The sequence below is a fragment of the Primulina tabacum genome, chromosome 2 (genome assembly GCF_025594145.1).
Source record: "Primulina tabacum isolate GXHZ01 chromosome 2, ASM2559414v2, whole genome shotgun sequence".
NCBI lineage: Eukaryota > Viridiplantae > Streptophyta > Magnoliopsida > Lamiales > Gesneriaceae > Primulina > Primulina tabacum.
This window is the reverse complement of record NC_134551.1, coordinates 47,976,116-47,994,230: the sequence shown is the minus strand read 5'-3', so window position 1 is coordinate 47,994,230 and position 18,115 is coordinate 47,976,116. Positions and strand designations below refer to the sequence as shown.

Below are 18,115 nucleotides of genomic sequence, written 5' to 3'. Positions count from 1 at the left end.
CATAATGAATCTTGCACAAGCATACACACATGTGCGTTATCTCAAACAAAAGATGCACTAAAAAAGTTTGTCAGTTTACAAAATCAATACTAGTTAATAAAAAAATTTAACTTTCTTAAGGAAGTGGGAGAGCAAAGTACATTCAAAGTACATATCAAACCAAATAAGCAAAACTACATATGCAAAGTTTGTGAAACCAAAATTATGTTTGATGAACAACACACTAATCAGCACCGAGATGAGGTGTTGTGTCTGCACGTCTTCAACACTTCATGGCAAAACAACAATAGCATTGGCTTGATCATTTGATATCTTCGAATTAAAATCACCAATTATTGTGCTTGCTCTCCTGCGGCATTTAATATTCACTAGTAGAAAAATCGGATTTTACTTCGACAGGCTTTACTTCGGCAATAATAAATTACGAAGTAATACATTACCAATAACTTCAGTAATAACACAAGCGAAGTAAAATAATATATTTTACTTCGGATATTTAAAAACACGGGCTTCACTATATTTTTTTATTATATTTTACTTCGGCATATCAATGTTGACGAAGTAAAAAAATAAGAAAAATAAGTTCATGCTGAAGTAATAAGATGAACCGCGCATATGCGCGCGACAGAGCGCGCTCGCCCTCTGCCTACCTCGCGCATATGCGCACATCGGTGTCGCGCATATGCGCAAGAGACACTGCCCTCACACTTCAATTTTCGCATGTAATCACATTTCCAGTCACGGGTGGTTTTAAACCGTCGCCGATTTAGTCAGCGACGGTGTTATAAAAAACCGTCGCTATTAGCGACGGACTTGTCTAAAACCGTCGCTAGTAGCGACGGATTTTTAGAAACCGTCGCTGAATAATATCGATTATATCATATTTCCTTCACAGACAAGCTCATTATATCCATCCACATTTTCTTTCAAAATTAACCCTAACACCACGCCGTTCCACTCATCGTCGTGGGCTTCGAACCACCAACACCACCGCCATTCCACTCACCGAGATGGAAGCAAAACACCACCACCACCACCGTTCAAAGCACTGAGTTAGTCCGGCACCAGTTTCCCGAGGTATGGTATTGATTGGAATGATAATTGGTTAATTTTTTGTTGTCGTACCTCTGTTGAGTTATTTATTGAAAATGGCCACCACCAACCTTATCAGAAGTTTGAAATACATGGTGTTAAGAGTTTATAAGTCAAGTGTATTCTATGCGGCTCACGTGTTGACAGAATTAATGCAAGCGATTGGTAGGTCTTTCGATACTGTAATTGATATATTGTTGTGTTCAAAGACTCAGTAGTCTATTGTCTTGTATTATCAAGAGCTACTAGTTGAGAAGTCCCTTTCTGTATGACTCAATAGTTTCTGATGAGGTTGGTGGTTGAGATACACACCATTTCTTTGGAGGTGCGTGTTGTTTTCTAAGGCCTTGGTTGTCCGTCTCTGGGTTCTTAATGTTCGGCATTGTCTAAAATATTTGTTGTCCCCTTCTTGTTAGGCATTGTCTAATTTTCGGTTTTTCTAACTTATATGCACTGTGTGTTGAGGGCTGGACATGACGGTGTTTGTTAGTCATTGTCTCCGTCGAATTTTTTTGTTTTTCTAGCTTATATACATCTGTGTAGTCTTCTTTCGTTTGTTAGTCAATAGGTAGTCTTCTTTCGTTTTTTTTTGCGCTCAACAAATTAAATTGAAAATGATTTGAAGAAAAAAGACAAGGCTGATTATTTTTCGTTTGTGGATCCCGGTAATATACCTACATGCCCGATTGGCACAGATGGCCGTGGCTTATCACAACATATTGCTGATCAGTTGGAAGCAGTGTGTAGAGATAGCATCTGCCTCATCCCATACAACATTGGGTAAGAATTTAGTTATTTATAGATTTTTACTTCATGGTAGTCAATGCTGTAATTTCATTTTTTCAGGTACCATTGGATCTTGACAATCGTCAACGAAGATAAGAATATGATATTTATTGGATTCAACGTCTAACATGAACCGAGATGATACATGGAAAACTATTGTGACAAAGTAAGTAGTAGCTTATGTTGATTTTGAATACATTAACTTATAAATATGCAAAAAAATAACTTCTTATTTTTTAAAATGTAGTGGGGTGAAGATGTACAATGCCTCCAAGGGTATTTCTAAAGGGCCAGGTTTTAAAATATTGATGGTATGTATCGTACTTATTTATGAATACATGAATTGGTAGTGGTTATTAATTAGATTGTGATTGTTGCATTAACTTTTCAATTCCATTATAGGGTAATCTGAAACAAAGTGGTTCGGTTGAGTGTGGATATTGTGTGATGAGGTACATGAAAAAGATAGTCGATTGCGATGATCCACAGTTGGAGAAGATGGTGAGTTTCTTCTTGGGATAAATTTGTTGATTGATTGAGATGAATTGTTGTCATTAAGATATATTTTATTATTGAGATAATGTGTTGCAATTGGGATATATTTTATTGTTGAGATAATGTGTTGTTGTTGAGATAATGTGTTGCCATTGGGATATATTTTATTGTTGAGATAATGTGTTGTCATTGGGATATATTTTATTGTTGAGATAATTGCTTGAGATGAATTGTTGTCATTGTGATATATTTTATCTTATTGATAAAAAAGGAAATTTTGTTCCTGATTTTAATATCTTCTGTGTTGTAATCTTAAGCTTTTGTGTTTATTCTGTTTATTGCTGATATATGTTTTGGTTAAAATACTTTCTTTTCATTTGTTTTATTTGGTGGGTTGTTGGTTTTATCAAGAAATTTGAAGCCCAGAAATCATATACGGGAGTATGATTCTGGACTGTAAATGTTGTCTTTTTTTTCAAGATTCTTGTATCATTTCCAAGTGGCACAAATTCAATCTATTCTTACTTTTAAGTTGATTTCGCTTCTTGAAACAAGAATTTGGGTGGCTTCAGATTTTGTTGGAGTTTAAGTGATCTGGTTTTGTCTTTTCCTATTTTTTTGGTCTATATCTGTCCTTATTGGTTCCCTCATATCGGATTGACCTCGAGACTCTTGTTGTCTGCGTTTATTGATAAATGCATCATGTTAATCATATCAAAATTGTCTCATATATTAATTCTTTTACGTTAATCCTCAAATTAATATGGTTTTACTTTTTTGTGACAGCTTGTTCTTCGAAAAAAAAATATGTTGTACATGGGAAATTCTTATAATTGTTTTTAAGCATGGGTTAATTATATTTGTGTTCCAAGATTAAGTTTTAATTTTCCTAGCTAGCTTGGCGGCTCATCCAGCCTTACGTTTTTTATGTTTTAATCATCCAGCCTTACGTTTTTTATGTTTCAAATTTCAGTTTGCAGGATGCATCAAGAACCAATATTACACCCAATGTCAATATGACGAGGTTAGAAGTGAATGGAGTGAATTTGTTTACTTCTATGTAGGTGCTTAGATGGATGGTGTATGTTGGGACAAATATTTTGTTTGTCATTGTGGATTTTTGGATATACTTTTGGTTTTGTGGATACATTTTTTGGGTTACTTGTGGATTGATGAATATGTAATTGTGGATTCGTGGATATCAATAATTTTTAGATGGATAATTTATGAGTTTAATTATATTAGTGTATTAAGTCATATATTGTGAAGTCTTTTTTTAACAATTACTTCATCAAAATAAAAAAAAAATGAAGTGTAATAGGTAAATTACTTCGTTGTTATTTGCAAATTGTGAAGTTACATAATATTAAATACTTCGTCAATAAGAAATCAGACGAAGTGATAGAATTAATTTACTTCAACATTGTTCTGTTAAAGCGAAGTTGTTTTGCGCAATTACTTCATCAAAATACAAATTACTGAAGTCTTTCGAACCACTTACTTCGTCACTAAATGTAAATTGTGAAGTAACATAATATAAAATACTTCAACAAATAGGATAAATGCTGAAGTTATAGATTATATTTACTTCCACAAATAGGATAAATTGTGAAGTTGTTTGTGTCTATTACCTCATCAAAATACATAACTACGAGGTCTTTCAGATGAATTACTTCGTCGATTATTGTAAATAATGAAGTAATATATTATATATAACTTCGTCTTAATTATTATTTAGCGAAGTAAATATATAATTCTGGACCGGTTTTCCTTCGAAAACCGGCCAAAGACTTCAGTATTTTCAATCATACAACTTCTGTTATTATGCGAAGTAAAAGGTACATCTATTACTTCACGTCCATATACTTCGGCAATTAACTACCTTATTACTTCATTGAATACGCGAAGTAAAAAGCGATTTTTCTACTAGTGATTTATCCATCAATCCCAACATCTATCTTTGATTATTTATAATTTTCATTTGCCTTAGAGTTTATTAATAAAAATAAAATCCTACAATATATGGAAACAATAATTTCATTTGGAAACAAACCACATAGAAATAAAAAAGAAATGGCAACAATAAATGTTTATTTACCTTTAACAAGTCATAAATAACCCGGCACGTTAACAATACATTAATTCTAAAATTTATATAGATGATAAGTAGCTAAATTATAAGTTATCGATATATATATATATATATATATCGATAAATAAATACAAATATTTATTTATGTTGTCAACTTACTGTGTTAATTTATGTGCTCACCAATGTGATTAAATATTTTTAAATTGTACATTCAATATATGATTGATAATTCATTGATAAGCTCATTGGTCGAGCAACATATCAAAATTATATATTTGTATATATACTGTGTGAAATATACATGCATGGCTTACAATAATATTTGATTATGTTCCAAGCTAATTTCAAAAATGCTGGAGCCAGACAACCACAAATCTTTGTATTTCTATTGGGTCAAAGATAGGAAAACAGCACGATGATTAAAAAATTTAATTATATTTTACTATATCAATATAGCCCTATTCTGCCATGTAGGATAACTTGCTAATTTAACATGACGTCAAAATGATTAAAAATTCAGTTTGGTGTGGTTTAATTTTGGTGCTTTATTTATTTAATTCATCATTAATATCCAGATTTTTTTATTCCTACTTTTGGTTTTTTTTAAAAAATCGGAATATTTAAAATACATATATAATTGTTTGAGAAGCATAAATATGATTATACTTTTTGAATAGTTAAAAGAAAAGCGTGCGCTTAAGTTGACGGGTCAAAATCTGGGCAGGGTTGAGTGGTGCAGAACGATTACGTGCAAACTGGTGATTCGAATAGTGGTCCAGCTGCCAAAAATCCTATTATTTGTCTCATCTAGCCATTTTACTATTTTCCATTTCAATTTCAAAAGGAATATTCATTTTATAATTCTAAATAATGACAGATAATTAACATGTGTTGTGTTAGTTAAAAATAGTTTGTTTAATTATGTAAGTAATAATGTTTTTTTTTGTTTTTTCCTCTAAATTTTATCTATAAATATTCATTCATTTTTTATTTCAACATCCAGATAAAAACACAAAATCATCTCATCTACAATCATAATGTAGAAGTCAGATAAATGATTTAGACTTAGATTTCTAAAGAAGTGTTTATCTTTGGAAAGAATAAGATTGGCAGAGAGAACTAGTTTTAAAATTACAGTATTGTGAGTTAAATATTTTGTATTCTCGATTCTTTTGTCTTCTTAGTTATTAATAAAGAAGTGGTCTCCTTGAAAGATTTAGAGTGGATGTAGCCCAATTTTGGGGTGATTCACTATAAATATTAGTGTCAGTCTTATTCATTGTTGATATTACTTATGACATTCCGCTGCGATGTGACCGCGTGTATTTCTCTTATATCTCAACATGTAAATGTTTTCGGAAAGATATAACAATTTAGATTTAATCCCATTATAATCGTCCAGCTTCCAAAGTTATATTTTCATAGAAATATATATTTCCTAAAATTCCAAGCAACGTAACCTACTTAAAGATTGGGTTATATTTGTCCATTTATCGGCAACTTCGTTTTGATCCAATTAATACAGTTATATTGTACCTAAAGGTGGTCACTTTTTGAATTATCTTATCTTTTATATATATATATATATATATATATATATATATATATAGTGTTTACAGGATTGTGCATGAAACATCACATTGATAGCAATCATCCCAAATGACATTAAACAAATATATTTTATAACTGCTACGAAATGACAGTACGTGCAGTGTGAGAGAGATTGGGTTTGCATGAATGTCGTTCGAATATTTTCAAGGTGAGAGAAATGAGGGCTTTGGTTTTCCCGATGAATGATTGAATGAGACAACTTCCCAAAGCAAAGAAAAATTCTGGGATATGACTTGTGTTTTCGTGTTATCTTGTGCTTGTTTGTTTGTACGTACGTCATCATCAAATAATTAGGCACGGGAAGATATATTTATTTTGTCAGCATTTGAAATTACTATAATTTTTGTTTTTAAAATAATGATATTTTTATTGGAAAATAATATTTAAAATGTGTGTATTGAATATTTGAATGTTGAATATTTGAATGTTGAAAAATAAGAGTTGTAAATATTGAAAATTAGTCTGTGATGATGTAGGTAATGATATATTTTATTTTTGGATTATTTTTAAAGATTTCCTATAAATAGATCTCTCATTTGTGAAGAAAATCACAATTGAGTAGAGAGAAAAATATTATAAAGTGTGTAGTTTGGTAAATTTTGAGACTTTATGATTTTTACTTTTTACCATAAATTTTTACTTTTTCACAACACGTTATCAGCACGAAGCTCTAAAAGTCCTACATACTTTTCCAAGCTCCAAACAGAAGAAAAAGGTAACAAAAAATAATTATATTTATTTTACTGTTATTTATTTATTGTGTATTTATTTAATATACAATATAATGTTATTATTAGAAATAATAAAAATAAATTTTTCATAAACTTGTTATAAATCCTGGGAGGATGTTAAGACGACATCCCACACTCCCGGTAAGGGATACGACAAGTATAAAAGCCTATAAGGTTTTTAAACAAAATAAATTATGACACTCATTATAATATTATGATATGATATACATAATTATTTAAACATGTCTAATATTATATATATCATATTATTACCATAAAATTATACAAATACATACCTTTATTTTTTTTGTACCCCAACGGTCATAAATGGTAAAAAACGACTAGTTTTTGCCCTATAAATATGATCTCACAAACACATTCCATCACTCCAACTTTTTCTTCTTCTCTAAAAATTATTCATCATCAAATTTTTCGAAGAAAAAAGAAGATGGCTTTCTCAAGGATATTTTTAATTATTTTGGTTGTCATACTCACGAGTCTTGTATTTATCGGAGAATATCTTCCTCGTGCGTTTTCTTTATTTTTACAAATACTTGTACTTGTTGTTTATCCGTTACTTTGTATTGCAATAATTATTAACTAATAAAATGCATCGTAAATTTTTTTAGTACCACCATGTCAAATTTAACAAAGCTCGAATTTGTTGCGCTCGACATAACGGGAAAGAATTATATGACATGGACTCTAGATGTAGAAATGCATCTTGATTCATTGGGTCTAAGCGATACCATTAAAGAAAATGGCATATGCACGTCACAAGAAAAGGCAAGAGCGATGATATTTTTGCGTCGACATCTCGACGATGGATTGAAATGTGAATATCTGACTGAAAAAAATCACATGGCTTTGTGGAAGGGATTAAAAGAAAGATTCGAACATATAAGAGAAGTTATACTTCCGACCGCCCGGGATGAATGGAATACATTGAGATTCCAAGATTTTAAAAAAGTCAGTGATTACAATTCGGCGATGTATAGAATAATCTCGCAATTAAAATTTTGTGGACATGAGGTCACAGAATCTGAGATGCTTGAAAAAACATTTTCCACGTTTCATGCATCAAATATTACTCCTACAGCAACAATATAGAGTACGTGGATTCGCGAGATATTCTGAACTCATCGCCTGTCTTCTTGTGGCGGAAAAAAACAACGAGCTATTAATGAGAAATCATCAGTCCCGACCCACTGGATCAACAGCATTTCCAGAAGTAAATGCTGTAAGTAAAAATGAATTTAAACCTGGAAACCAAAATCAAATTCAAAGACAAGGTTTTGGTCGAGGTCGAGGTCGTGGACGTGGACGTGGACGTGGAATTGGCCGTGGTCGTGGTCAAGGCCGTGGTTTTGAAAATAATCGAGATAGTTATTTTTATAACTCATCTCAAAAGAACGTCCCAAACCATCCACAGAAAAGGCATCATGAGAATACAAGTGTTAATGAGAAGCACTCAAAAAGATATGAAAGTTCTTGTTACAGATGTGGTACTCCAGGACATTGGTCCAAAGTTTTTCGAGCCCCTGAGCACCTTTGTAAACTTTATAAAGAATCATTAAAGGGGAAAAAAAAAGAGACCAACTTCACTGAACGCAGTGACCGTTTTAGTGATTCAACTCATTTTGATGCTGGTGATTTTATGAATGATTTCTCTGGAAATGATCAATATGTTGGTGGGATATAAATGAACAATATTGATGCTGCAGATTTTCTCAACGATTTCTCTGAAAATGAACAATATAATGTTAGAATATAAATGTACAATAATTTATTTTTCATGTATTCATAGAATAATGTTTTATTGTATAATTATGATTTGTGTTATATTTAAATATATATTGCAAGTAATTTATTTCATTGCATATTTTTTTGAAGTTCAAATATGGAAAATGCTATGAGCAAAGCTGAAGTTTGCATACCCGATAGTGGTACAACGCACACTATCCTCCGAGATAAAAGATATTTCTTGGAACTAAAACCAACAAAAACAACGGTGAATACAATACCAGGTCCTGTAGACTTGATTAAAGGATGTGGTAAAGCACAATTTTTGTTACCTAATGGTACAAAATTTTTGATCAATGATGCTTTATATTCACCACAATCGAAAAGAAATTTGTTGAGTTTTAATGATATATATTCCCATAGGTATGATACTCAAACAATGAATGAAGGAAATGAGAAATATATGTGTCTTATCACATATAAATCAGGAAAGAAATATGTGATTGAAAAACTACCAATGCTCCCTACTGGATTGCATTATACACATATAAGTCCCATTGAATCAAACATGGTAGTTGATAATTCTTCGATATTAAACAATTGGCATGATCGATTGGGACATCCTGGTTCAACAATGATGCGAAGAATTATAGAAAATACACATGGTCATCCACTGAAAGACCAGAAGATCTTTCAGAATAATAAGTTTCAATGTAAAGCATGTTCTCTTGGAAAACTTATTATAAGACCATCACCAGTCAAAATCCAAACTGAATCACCAATGTTTCTTGAACGTATTCAGGGTGATATTTGTGGACCAATCTATCCACCATGTGGACCATTCAGATACTTTATGGTATTGATTGATGCCTCCCGCAGATGGTCACATGTATGTTTATTATCAACTCGAAATGTTGCATTTGCAAGATTACTTGCTCAAATAATAAAATTGAGGAATCAATTTCCCGATTATACAATCAAGAAAATTAGACTTGATAATGCTGGTGAATTTACTTCCCAAACTTTCAATGATTATTGTATGTCTATGGGAATCATTGTTGAGCATCCTGTTGCTCATGTACATACACAGAATGGATTGGCTGAATCATTGATTAAACGTCTGCAAATGATTGCTATACCAATGATTATGAAAACAAAGCTCTCTATTTCTATATGGGAACATGCAATTTTACACGCTGCTTCATTAATTCGCATCAGACCAAGTGCATATCATAAATACTCCCCATTGCAGCTTGCATTTGGTAAAGAACCAGACATTTCTCATCTGAGAATTTTTGGATGTATGGTGTATGTGCCTATTGCACCACCGCAACGAAAGAAAATGGGACCTCAAAGAAAGGTTGGAATTTATATCGGTTATGATAGTCCATCAATCATTCGATATCTTGAACCTCAGACAGGCGACGTGTTCACAGCACGTTTTGCTGATTGTCATTTTAATGAGAAAATCTTCCCAATGTTAGGGGGAGAACAGAAACATACCGAAAAGGAAATTACATGGTATGTATCATCATTGTTACATCTGGATTCAAGAACAAAACAATGTGAAAAAGATGTACAACAAATTGTACACTTGCAAAGAATAGCAAATCAAATACCAGATGCATTTGCAGACACAAAAGGGGTAACTAAATCATATATACATGCTGCAAATGCCCCTGCTCGAATTGAAATTCCAAAGAAACAAATGGAAGATACTCATGATGTCATTAAACGCCTGAAGCGTGGAAGGCCAGTCGGTTCCAAGGATAAAAATCCTCGAAAAAGAAAATTCATAGAGAAACACGATGATCACAAAATAAAGAATGACGTTTCTGAAGAAACACATGATGATCACAAAATAGATAATGGTGTTCCTGAAGAAACACATGATGATGAAAATGTTCTGTCAGAACCACAAACTGACGAGAATCATGAAATCTCTATCAATTATATTAATACTGGAAAAATATGGAACCGAAAAGATATAGATGAAATTGATGATATATTTTCTTATAATGTGGCAATCGACATCATAAATGATAACGAAGATCATGAACCAAAATCTTTTGGTGAATGTAAAAATCGGCAGGATTGGATAAAATGGAAAGATGCCATCCAGATTGAATTAAATTCGCTAAATAAACGTAATGTTTTTGGACCTATAGTCCTTACACCTGAAGGTGTAAAACCTGTTGGATACAAACGGGTTTTTATTCGAAAGCGAAATGAGAAAAATGAAATAGTAAGATATAAAGCTCGACTTGTTGCACAAGGTTTTTCTCAAAGGCCTGGAATTGATTATGAAGAAACGTATTCTCCTGTGATGGATGCAATTACGTTTCGGTATTTGATTAGCTTGGCGGTATCTGAAAATTTAGAAATGCGTCTTATGGATGTTGTTACAGCTTACTTATATGGATCACTTGATAGTAATATATATATGAAAATCCGTGAAGGATTTAAGATGCCTGAAGCACAAAGTTCAAAACCCAGGGAATGTTATTCTGTGAAATTACAAAGATCATTATATGGGTTAAAGCAATCAGGTCGAATGTGGTATAATCGACTAAGTGATCACTTGATGAAAAAGGGATATGTAAATAATTCAATATGCCCTGGTGTTTTCATTAAGAAAACAACATCCGGATGCGTAATTATTGCTGTATATGTTGATGATTTAAACATCATTGGAACGAATAAAGAAATTCAAGAAGTTGTGTCATACTTGAAGGAAGAATTTGAAATGAAGGATCTTGGAAAAACCAAGTATTGTCTGGGTTTACAAATTGAACAAAAAGAATGTGGAATGTTTGTTCACCAGACAAATTATACAGAAAAGATCCTTAAACGTTTTAATATGGATAAAGCAAATCCTTTAAGTACTCCAATGGTTGTTAGATCATTAAACATAGAAAAGGATCCATTCCGTCCATGTGAAGATGATGAAGATATTCTTGGTCCAGAAGTACCATATCTAAGTGCCATCGGTGCCCTTATGTACCTTACAAATTGTACAAGGCCTGATATATCTTTTGCCGTGAATCTGTTGGCAAGATTTAGCACATATCCAACAAAGAGACACTGGAACGGAATTAAACATATATTCCGTTATCTACGAGGAACGACAGACTTGGGACTTTTGTATTCAAAAGATGCTAATCCAAGTATAATTGGTTATGCTGATGCTGGATACTTATCTGATCCACACAAGGCACGTTCCCAAACTGGATATGTATTTACTCGTGGAGGCACTGCAATATCTTGGCGTTCTCAGAAACAAACGCTCGTAACAACTTCATCAAATCATGCCGAGATTATTGCACTACATGAAGCAAGTCGTAAATGTGTGTGGTTAAAATCAATGACCCAACATATCCAAATTTCATGCGGATTATCATCTGATGAGAAGCCTGTGATACTATATGAAGATAATGATGCATGTGTTGCTCAAATGAAAGAAGGATACATAAAAAGCGACAGAACTAAACATATTCCTCCTAAGTTCTTCGCATTCACCAAGGAGCTTGAGAAGAATAGATGTATTGATGTTCGTCACATTCAATCAAGTGAAAACTCATCAGATCTCTTCACAAAGGCACTTCCTACGTCAATATTCAGAAAGCACATATATAATATTGGGATGCGCAATCTACGAAATTTGTGAAGAATTGTTCATGTCAACATCAGGGAGAGTTTACGTGACTGCACTCTTTTTCCCTTACTATGGTTTTTATCCCAATGGGTTTTTCCAAGTAAGGTTTTTAACGAGGCAGTACAAAAACACGTAATGAAGACATCATCGTAGCATGATCATCATCACAAGGGGGAGTATTGGAAAATAATATTTAAAATGTGTGTATTGAATATTTGAATGTTGAATATTTGAATGTTGAAGATAAGAGTTGTAAATATTGAAAATTAGTGTGTGATGATGTAGGTAATGATGTATTTTATTTTTGGATTATTTGTAAAGATTTCCTATAAATAGATCTCTCATTTGTGAAGAAAATCACAATTGAGTAGAGAGAAAAATATTATAAAGTGTGTAGTTTGGTAAATTTTGAGAGTTTGAGATTTTTACTTTTTACCATAAATTTTTACTTTTTCACAACAATTTTCAAGTATGATAAAAATCCCCAATATTAATAGATTTATAAGGAGCGTGATTTATTAGATAAAATGTGACCGACTGAAATAAATATTAAGAATCAAGTAATTTGCACGACAAAGTTGTATGCTTGTAAAGATTTCATCTATACCATACTATTAAGTGTGATACTCTCAAAGTAAATACTTTAGAGGACACCAAAATATTTAATTTTATAATTATCCTTCTTACCACATTAAAAACATCCTCAATTCACTCCATATTTTAAATAAAAAAAATGTAAACAAAACTTCTCTTTCAAATCGAACAATTTTTCTAAATTGAAAATAATTTTGTATTAATTGTTTAATATTATTTGATCAAATTAAAAATAATAATAACACATGCAATCCCAAAAGGTAACGGAGGTGTGCAAAGGTTTTCTCGGGCCGGACGGATAAAATATTTTTAGGAACATGAAAATTTAAATGAGCTTTGTGCATAGTTTCAGTTATTCTTTGATGTGGTGAACTATCTTCATAAAAATTATTTTTAGAAACATATCTTTGTTCTTGGTATTTTTGATTAGTTGGGTGCTTACTCTTTTGATTAAATACAAAGTGGATTCGGCCTCGGAATGTTCGTTTGGAAATTTCCGGAAAAGCTAATCATAGGGGTGTGCATATTTTACTAGTATATATTAAGTGTGAGACCCTTAGAGTATCTACCTTAGATGACACCAAAATATTTAATTTCATATTTACCATTCTCGCCTTACTAAAAATCTTCTCAAGTCACTCCATATTTTACATAGAAAAAATCTAAACAAAATTTCTCTTTTAAATCGAATAACTCTTCTAAATCGAAAATAATTTCATGTTAATTATTTAGTATTATTTGATCAAATTAAAATAATAATAACACATATAATGCATGTGCATCTTTTATTATTTTTAATAAAATTGGGGGCATCCAATGATTAAACAAAAAACATAGAACTGATTTATCTATTTTAGAAAAATGCCATTTTTGTTTTAGCTCATTCTCATCTACTTCCAAATCTTTACGATTATCTTTTTTAGTACATGGCAGGAGATTGAGACTCGAACTTAAGTCATCTACAACAATTTAGGGGGTGAGACCATTGGGGTTAGAAACTGGTATCATTCTAAGAAAGGAAGACCAAGAAAAAATAATAAAAAGCGAAGATAAAATCCGCAAACTTAAAGTTAGTTTCCACAAGCTATGCCGTTAGTTACTAGCCAAATAGAAATTGGACTGGACCATTTTTATCATCAGTTAAATCGGCCCAGACCAAATCCTGGCCCGGATTTCATATACGGGTCTGGAGGTGAACCAACCACTGTCCCTGAAAATGCTGAGGTAACGAAAAACGAACAGCCATGAATTCCCAAGAACAATAACCTCAACACGGAGTACTTTCTCCGAGAAATAACCAGAAAATCTTTCGATATCGTAAAATAGGGAAGGGAAACGCCTCAAGAAATGGGAGCATACAGAGCGGATGACGATTACGATTACCTGTTCAAGGTGGTGTTGATAGGAGATTCCGGCGTCGGGAAAACGAACCTGTTGTCTCGCTTCTCCCGGAACGAATTTAGCCAGAGCTCCAAATCCACCATCGGCGTCGAGTTCGCCACGCGATCCATTCAAGTCGACGACAAGGTCATCAAGGCCCAAATTTGGGACACGGCCGGCCAAGAAAGGTTCGTTACATATCCTTCTTCCCCGGAGAATTCCGATTCATTTTTCTTCAAAAAAAATAGTCTCTCGATCGTGGTTGTTGGTTGTAATGCCACTCATGCTTCATGCAAGAAAACAAGTATGATGATATGTGCATGAAAGAATGGTGTTTGAATGATGTTTATATTTTTACTGGAGAAGAATGATGAATGTGATCCTTGGTGTATTTGGCTTTTGGCGAATGCAAATTTCACTGACTATAGAAGAAAATGATCCATCACTATAGATTGGATTGAATTCGTTGATCTTAAGTTCTAAAATTGAAATCTTCCATTCTTGGATCTTTTTTCCATGAAATTAGCAGCACCCCTGTATACCAAGAGGGGGGAGTTGAATTATGCGAAACTCATGTTTAAATGTATCTGCATTCTTGTTACCAAAATAAATGAAATTACCATGTTTAGATTGAAACACATCTCTTTTTTCTGATCAAAGATGAGGCTTTCTTGTGATTGATTGACAACCCAACACGATAATAATTACCGTTTCCAAAGACTGGAAATGTTTAGGCCGATACGAAAATCATGAAATTTCCTGTCATGGACGCAGTTGTTTTTTTATGCATTTCATCTCAAAACAGCTCTCTTGTATAGAACTGTGTTTCTTGTTGATACATTCCATAAAACTCGACTTTAGGTATCGAGCAATCACAAGCGCCTACTACAGAGGAGCAGTCGGGGCTTTAATTGTGTACGATGTCACCCGACATGTTACATTCGAAAATGTGGAAAGATGGCTGAAAGAGCTTAGAGGCCACACGGATATGAACATAGTGATCATGCTGGTTGGAAACAAAGCAGACCTGCGTCACCTACGAGCCGTTGCACTAGAGGATTCTAAGTCATTTGCTGAAAGGGAGAGGATCTTTTTTATGGAAACTTCGGCCCTAGAAGCTTTGAATGTAGAAAATGCCTTTACGGAAGTGTTGACACAGATATATCATGTTGTAAGCCGGAAGGATCTTGAAATCGGGGACGATCCCGCTGCTCTGCCCAAGGGCCAAACTATAAATCTTGGAACCAAAGATGATGTGTCAGCTGTGAAGAAGAGTGGGTGCTGCTCTGGTTGATGCAGCCAGCTTTACGGCATGAATGTAACTTCAACTTTTTACCAATATTACAGCAAAGCACAAAATGGCAGTTTCACTGTATCGTTTCATAAGATATTTTTAATTATTCTTCTAAAAATTGGTAGTGCTTTGGATTCAATAAACCACAAATTTTCGGTCGTAAAATCAAAACTTTAGGACCAACCAATATGCATATACTGTCCTTTGGTGATGACCAGAAACCAAGCACTCGAAACTTATGTGTGAAAAAAACGACTTTCTTTTCATTTTAGAAAACCAGTTTTTGATCTGCTCATTTTAATTCTAATCAAAAGCTAGTCAAAAGCTGATTTTGATTCTTGAAAAATAATTTTGATATTTTAATAAATAAATAAATAAAATTGTTGGACCATTTTACTTCAAAAATTTAAAATATAAATTAGACCCCATAACCCTACACTTTACACGCCACTTTCAGATTTCTTCTCTCCCCAAAACTTTCCCACAATTTACACTAGACACAAACCCTGCACTTTGAAGAAAATTCGAAAGACTTCAAGGAGAATCAAGCCAAGGTTATCGTCGCCGTTCTTCGCAATCGTCAACGAATAATCGTGCGTTAAATACGCAAAGGCACGCACATCATCACACCATAGTTTTTAGGTATGAATTGTATGAAAAAATCAAGTGAGACTTTTGTGTATTTTCGTTTTTGTATATCACATGGAATTTCAAACATGAGTTTGATCCAAAAATTTGTTGTTTACATGCATATAGACAGAGCCGTACCTATTGCGAGGCGAGAGAGGCCATCGCCTCAGGGCCTGACCATCACAGGGGCCCAAAAAAAAATCCCATGTTGTTGAGGTCTGCACCTAAATAGTATGTGAATTGGACATTTAAAAAAAATTGGACATTGACCCATTGAAACCATGATTAAATATGATGATTGTGTTCATTGATGATTTAATCAAATTATGTAGAGACCAAACAATAAAACTACACGGCTCATTAATTAAAGTTTTAAAAATTTTGTATGCATAAAATGTTAATGTTTGTCCAATATATTTATTATTTTATCTTGTGTCAACTCGTGTGTTAAACTTTTATATTTTACTTGTCGATTATTTGACCTCTTTTCTTAAATTTATGTAGTTGGACACATTTCAAAAAATAAAACACAAAAAATTATGATACTTACCTATTTTACATATCTTTATTTTTATTTTCTTGAATAAAATATTATATTTATTATTTAAAATAAATCATATATTTTTACAATATTGGTTCATTATATTTATCATTTTGTATTTGGATATTTTATATTGATAAATTTCAATTTTAGCAACATATCTTATAATTTTTGTCAATTTTAATCTTTTTCCAATATAATTATTCATATGACACTGCATTACGTTAGAGTCATGTTGATGTTGTGGCGCACGAAGAAAAAAATCGCAAAAAAATAAATATATAACTCGTAAATTATATTTTCCTTATATCTATTATTTGGTTATTTTTAATTTGCAAACTGAGCTTTACGGTTATTTATCACAACAAGATTTTTTTTAACATATCGCCTCAGGCCCTGTGAACCACAGGTACGGCTCTGCATATAGAGGGCTGCCATGATTAGGACACAATCAAGCATTTTTTTTACATGGGTATAGGGTCCTAGAACACCACCATATCGTTGCACAAACACGAAACACGCAAGCAAGAACCAACTTTCTATCATGGGTTTTGTAGGGCTCGGTTTAAGGGAGTTGGCGCTTGGCCTGGGTTTGTTGGACCAGGGATTGGCTAGGGATGTGTGTGAGTCAGGGTTGGAGTCCTAGCCACGCTAGGACTTGGAAACCAGTGCTAGGAAGGAGTCCTAGCAAGCTAGGATTCCAACCCGAGAAGGCAGCGCCTTTGTGCACGAGTGCGCAGCGGCGCGCAAGGGAGGGGCTCGGCCTGGGGGTTTTTGGGCTGGGTTAGGTCAAGTCACTGGGGTCCTAGAAGAGTGCACACGGGTCTGATTCAGGGGCTGGTCCAGTGGCTAGGTCCTAGGGCGAGTTCGAAGAGTCCTAAGCTAGGAGGTGTCTCGGCCACATCATGCATCAGCTGGTGTGGTTCGGTTTTGGGGCTAGGGTCAGTTTCCTTGGGTGCTTAGGGTCTAGGGGGAGGCTGGCTCGAGTTTGGCTCATGGTGGTTTGAGCTGGGCTCGAGAAAAAATTAAAGATAGCTCGTGGGTTCCAAGTGTGGCTCGGCTAGGGTGTTCTAGTAGTTAAATAATTCGAAACACGGCTCACGGGGGTCGAGTCGTGGTTCACGAGGTCTTAAATAATATAAAAAATCTAAGTTTTGAATTTAGGAATTTTATATTAAAGTTTGGAATTTTTCGGGATTAAAACACCTTCAAAACGACTAATTTCGAATTAATTAAAAAGCCTAGTATTAAGATAAATAAAATTATGAGAATTTTAATTTAGGCTTACATAATTATTGGGGACATGTTAGAGTCAATGGAATTATAACTTAAGAAAAAGTCAAAACCGTGAAATTTTACGTCCAGGGGTAAAACGGCACTTTTACACCCGAAAATTAGTAAACGTCATGGCAGTGCTCTGATTGATGTTTTATATGTTAATTTGATTAATTTAAATGTTCATGGATATTTA

At 33.4% G+C, this 18,115-nt stretch overlaps 1 protein-coding gene across 1 annotated transcript; it reads left to right on the top strand.

Moving 5' to 3' along the window:
- Window positions 1-14,011: 14,011 nt before the first annotated feature.
- Window positions 14,012-15,623, top strand: LOC142533552 (ras-related protein RABA1f-like). The gene is made up of 2 exons (XM_075640368.1): window positions 14,012-14,367; window positions 15,041-15,623. Exons 1-2 carry the CDS (start codon window positions 14,147-14,149, stop codon window positions 15,471-15,473), a joined length of 654 nt encoding a protein of 217 aa, XP_075496483.1. The 5' UTR covers window positions 14,012-14,146; the 3' UTR covers window positions 15,474-15,623.
- The last annotated feature ends 2,492 nt before the right edge of the window (window positions 15,624-18,115 follow it).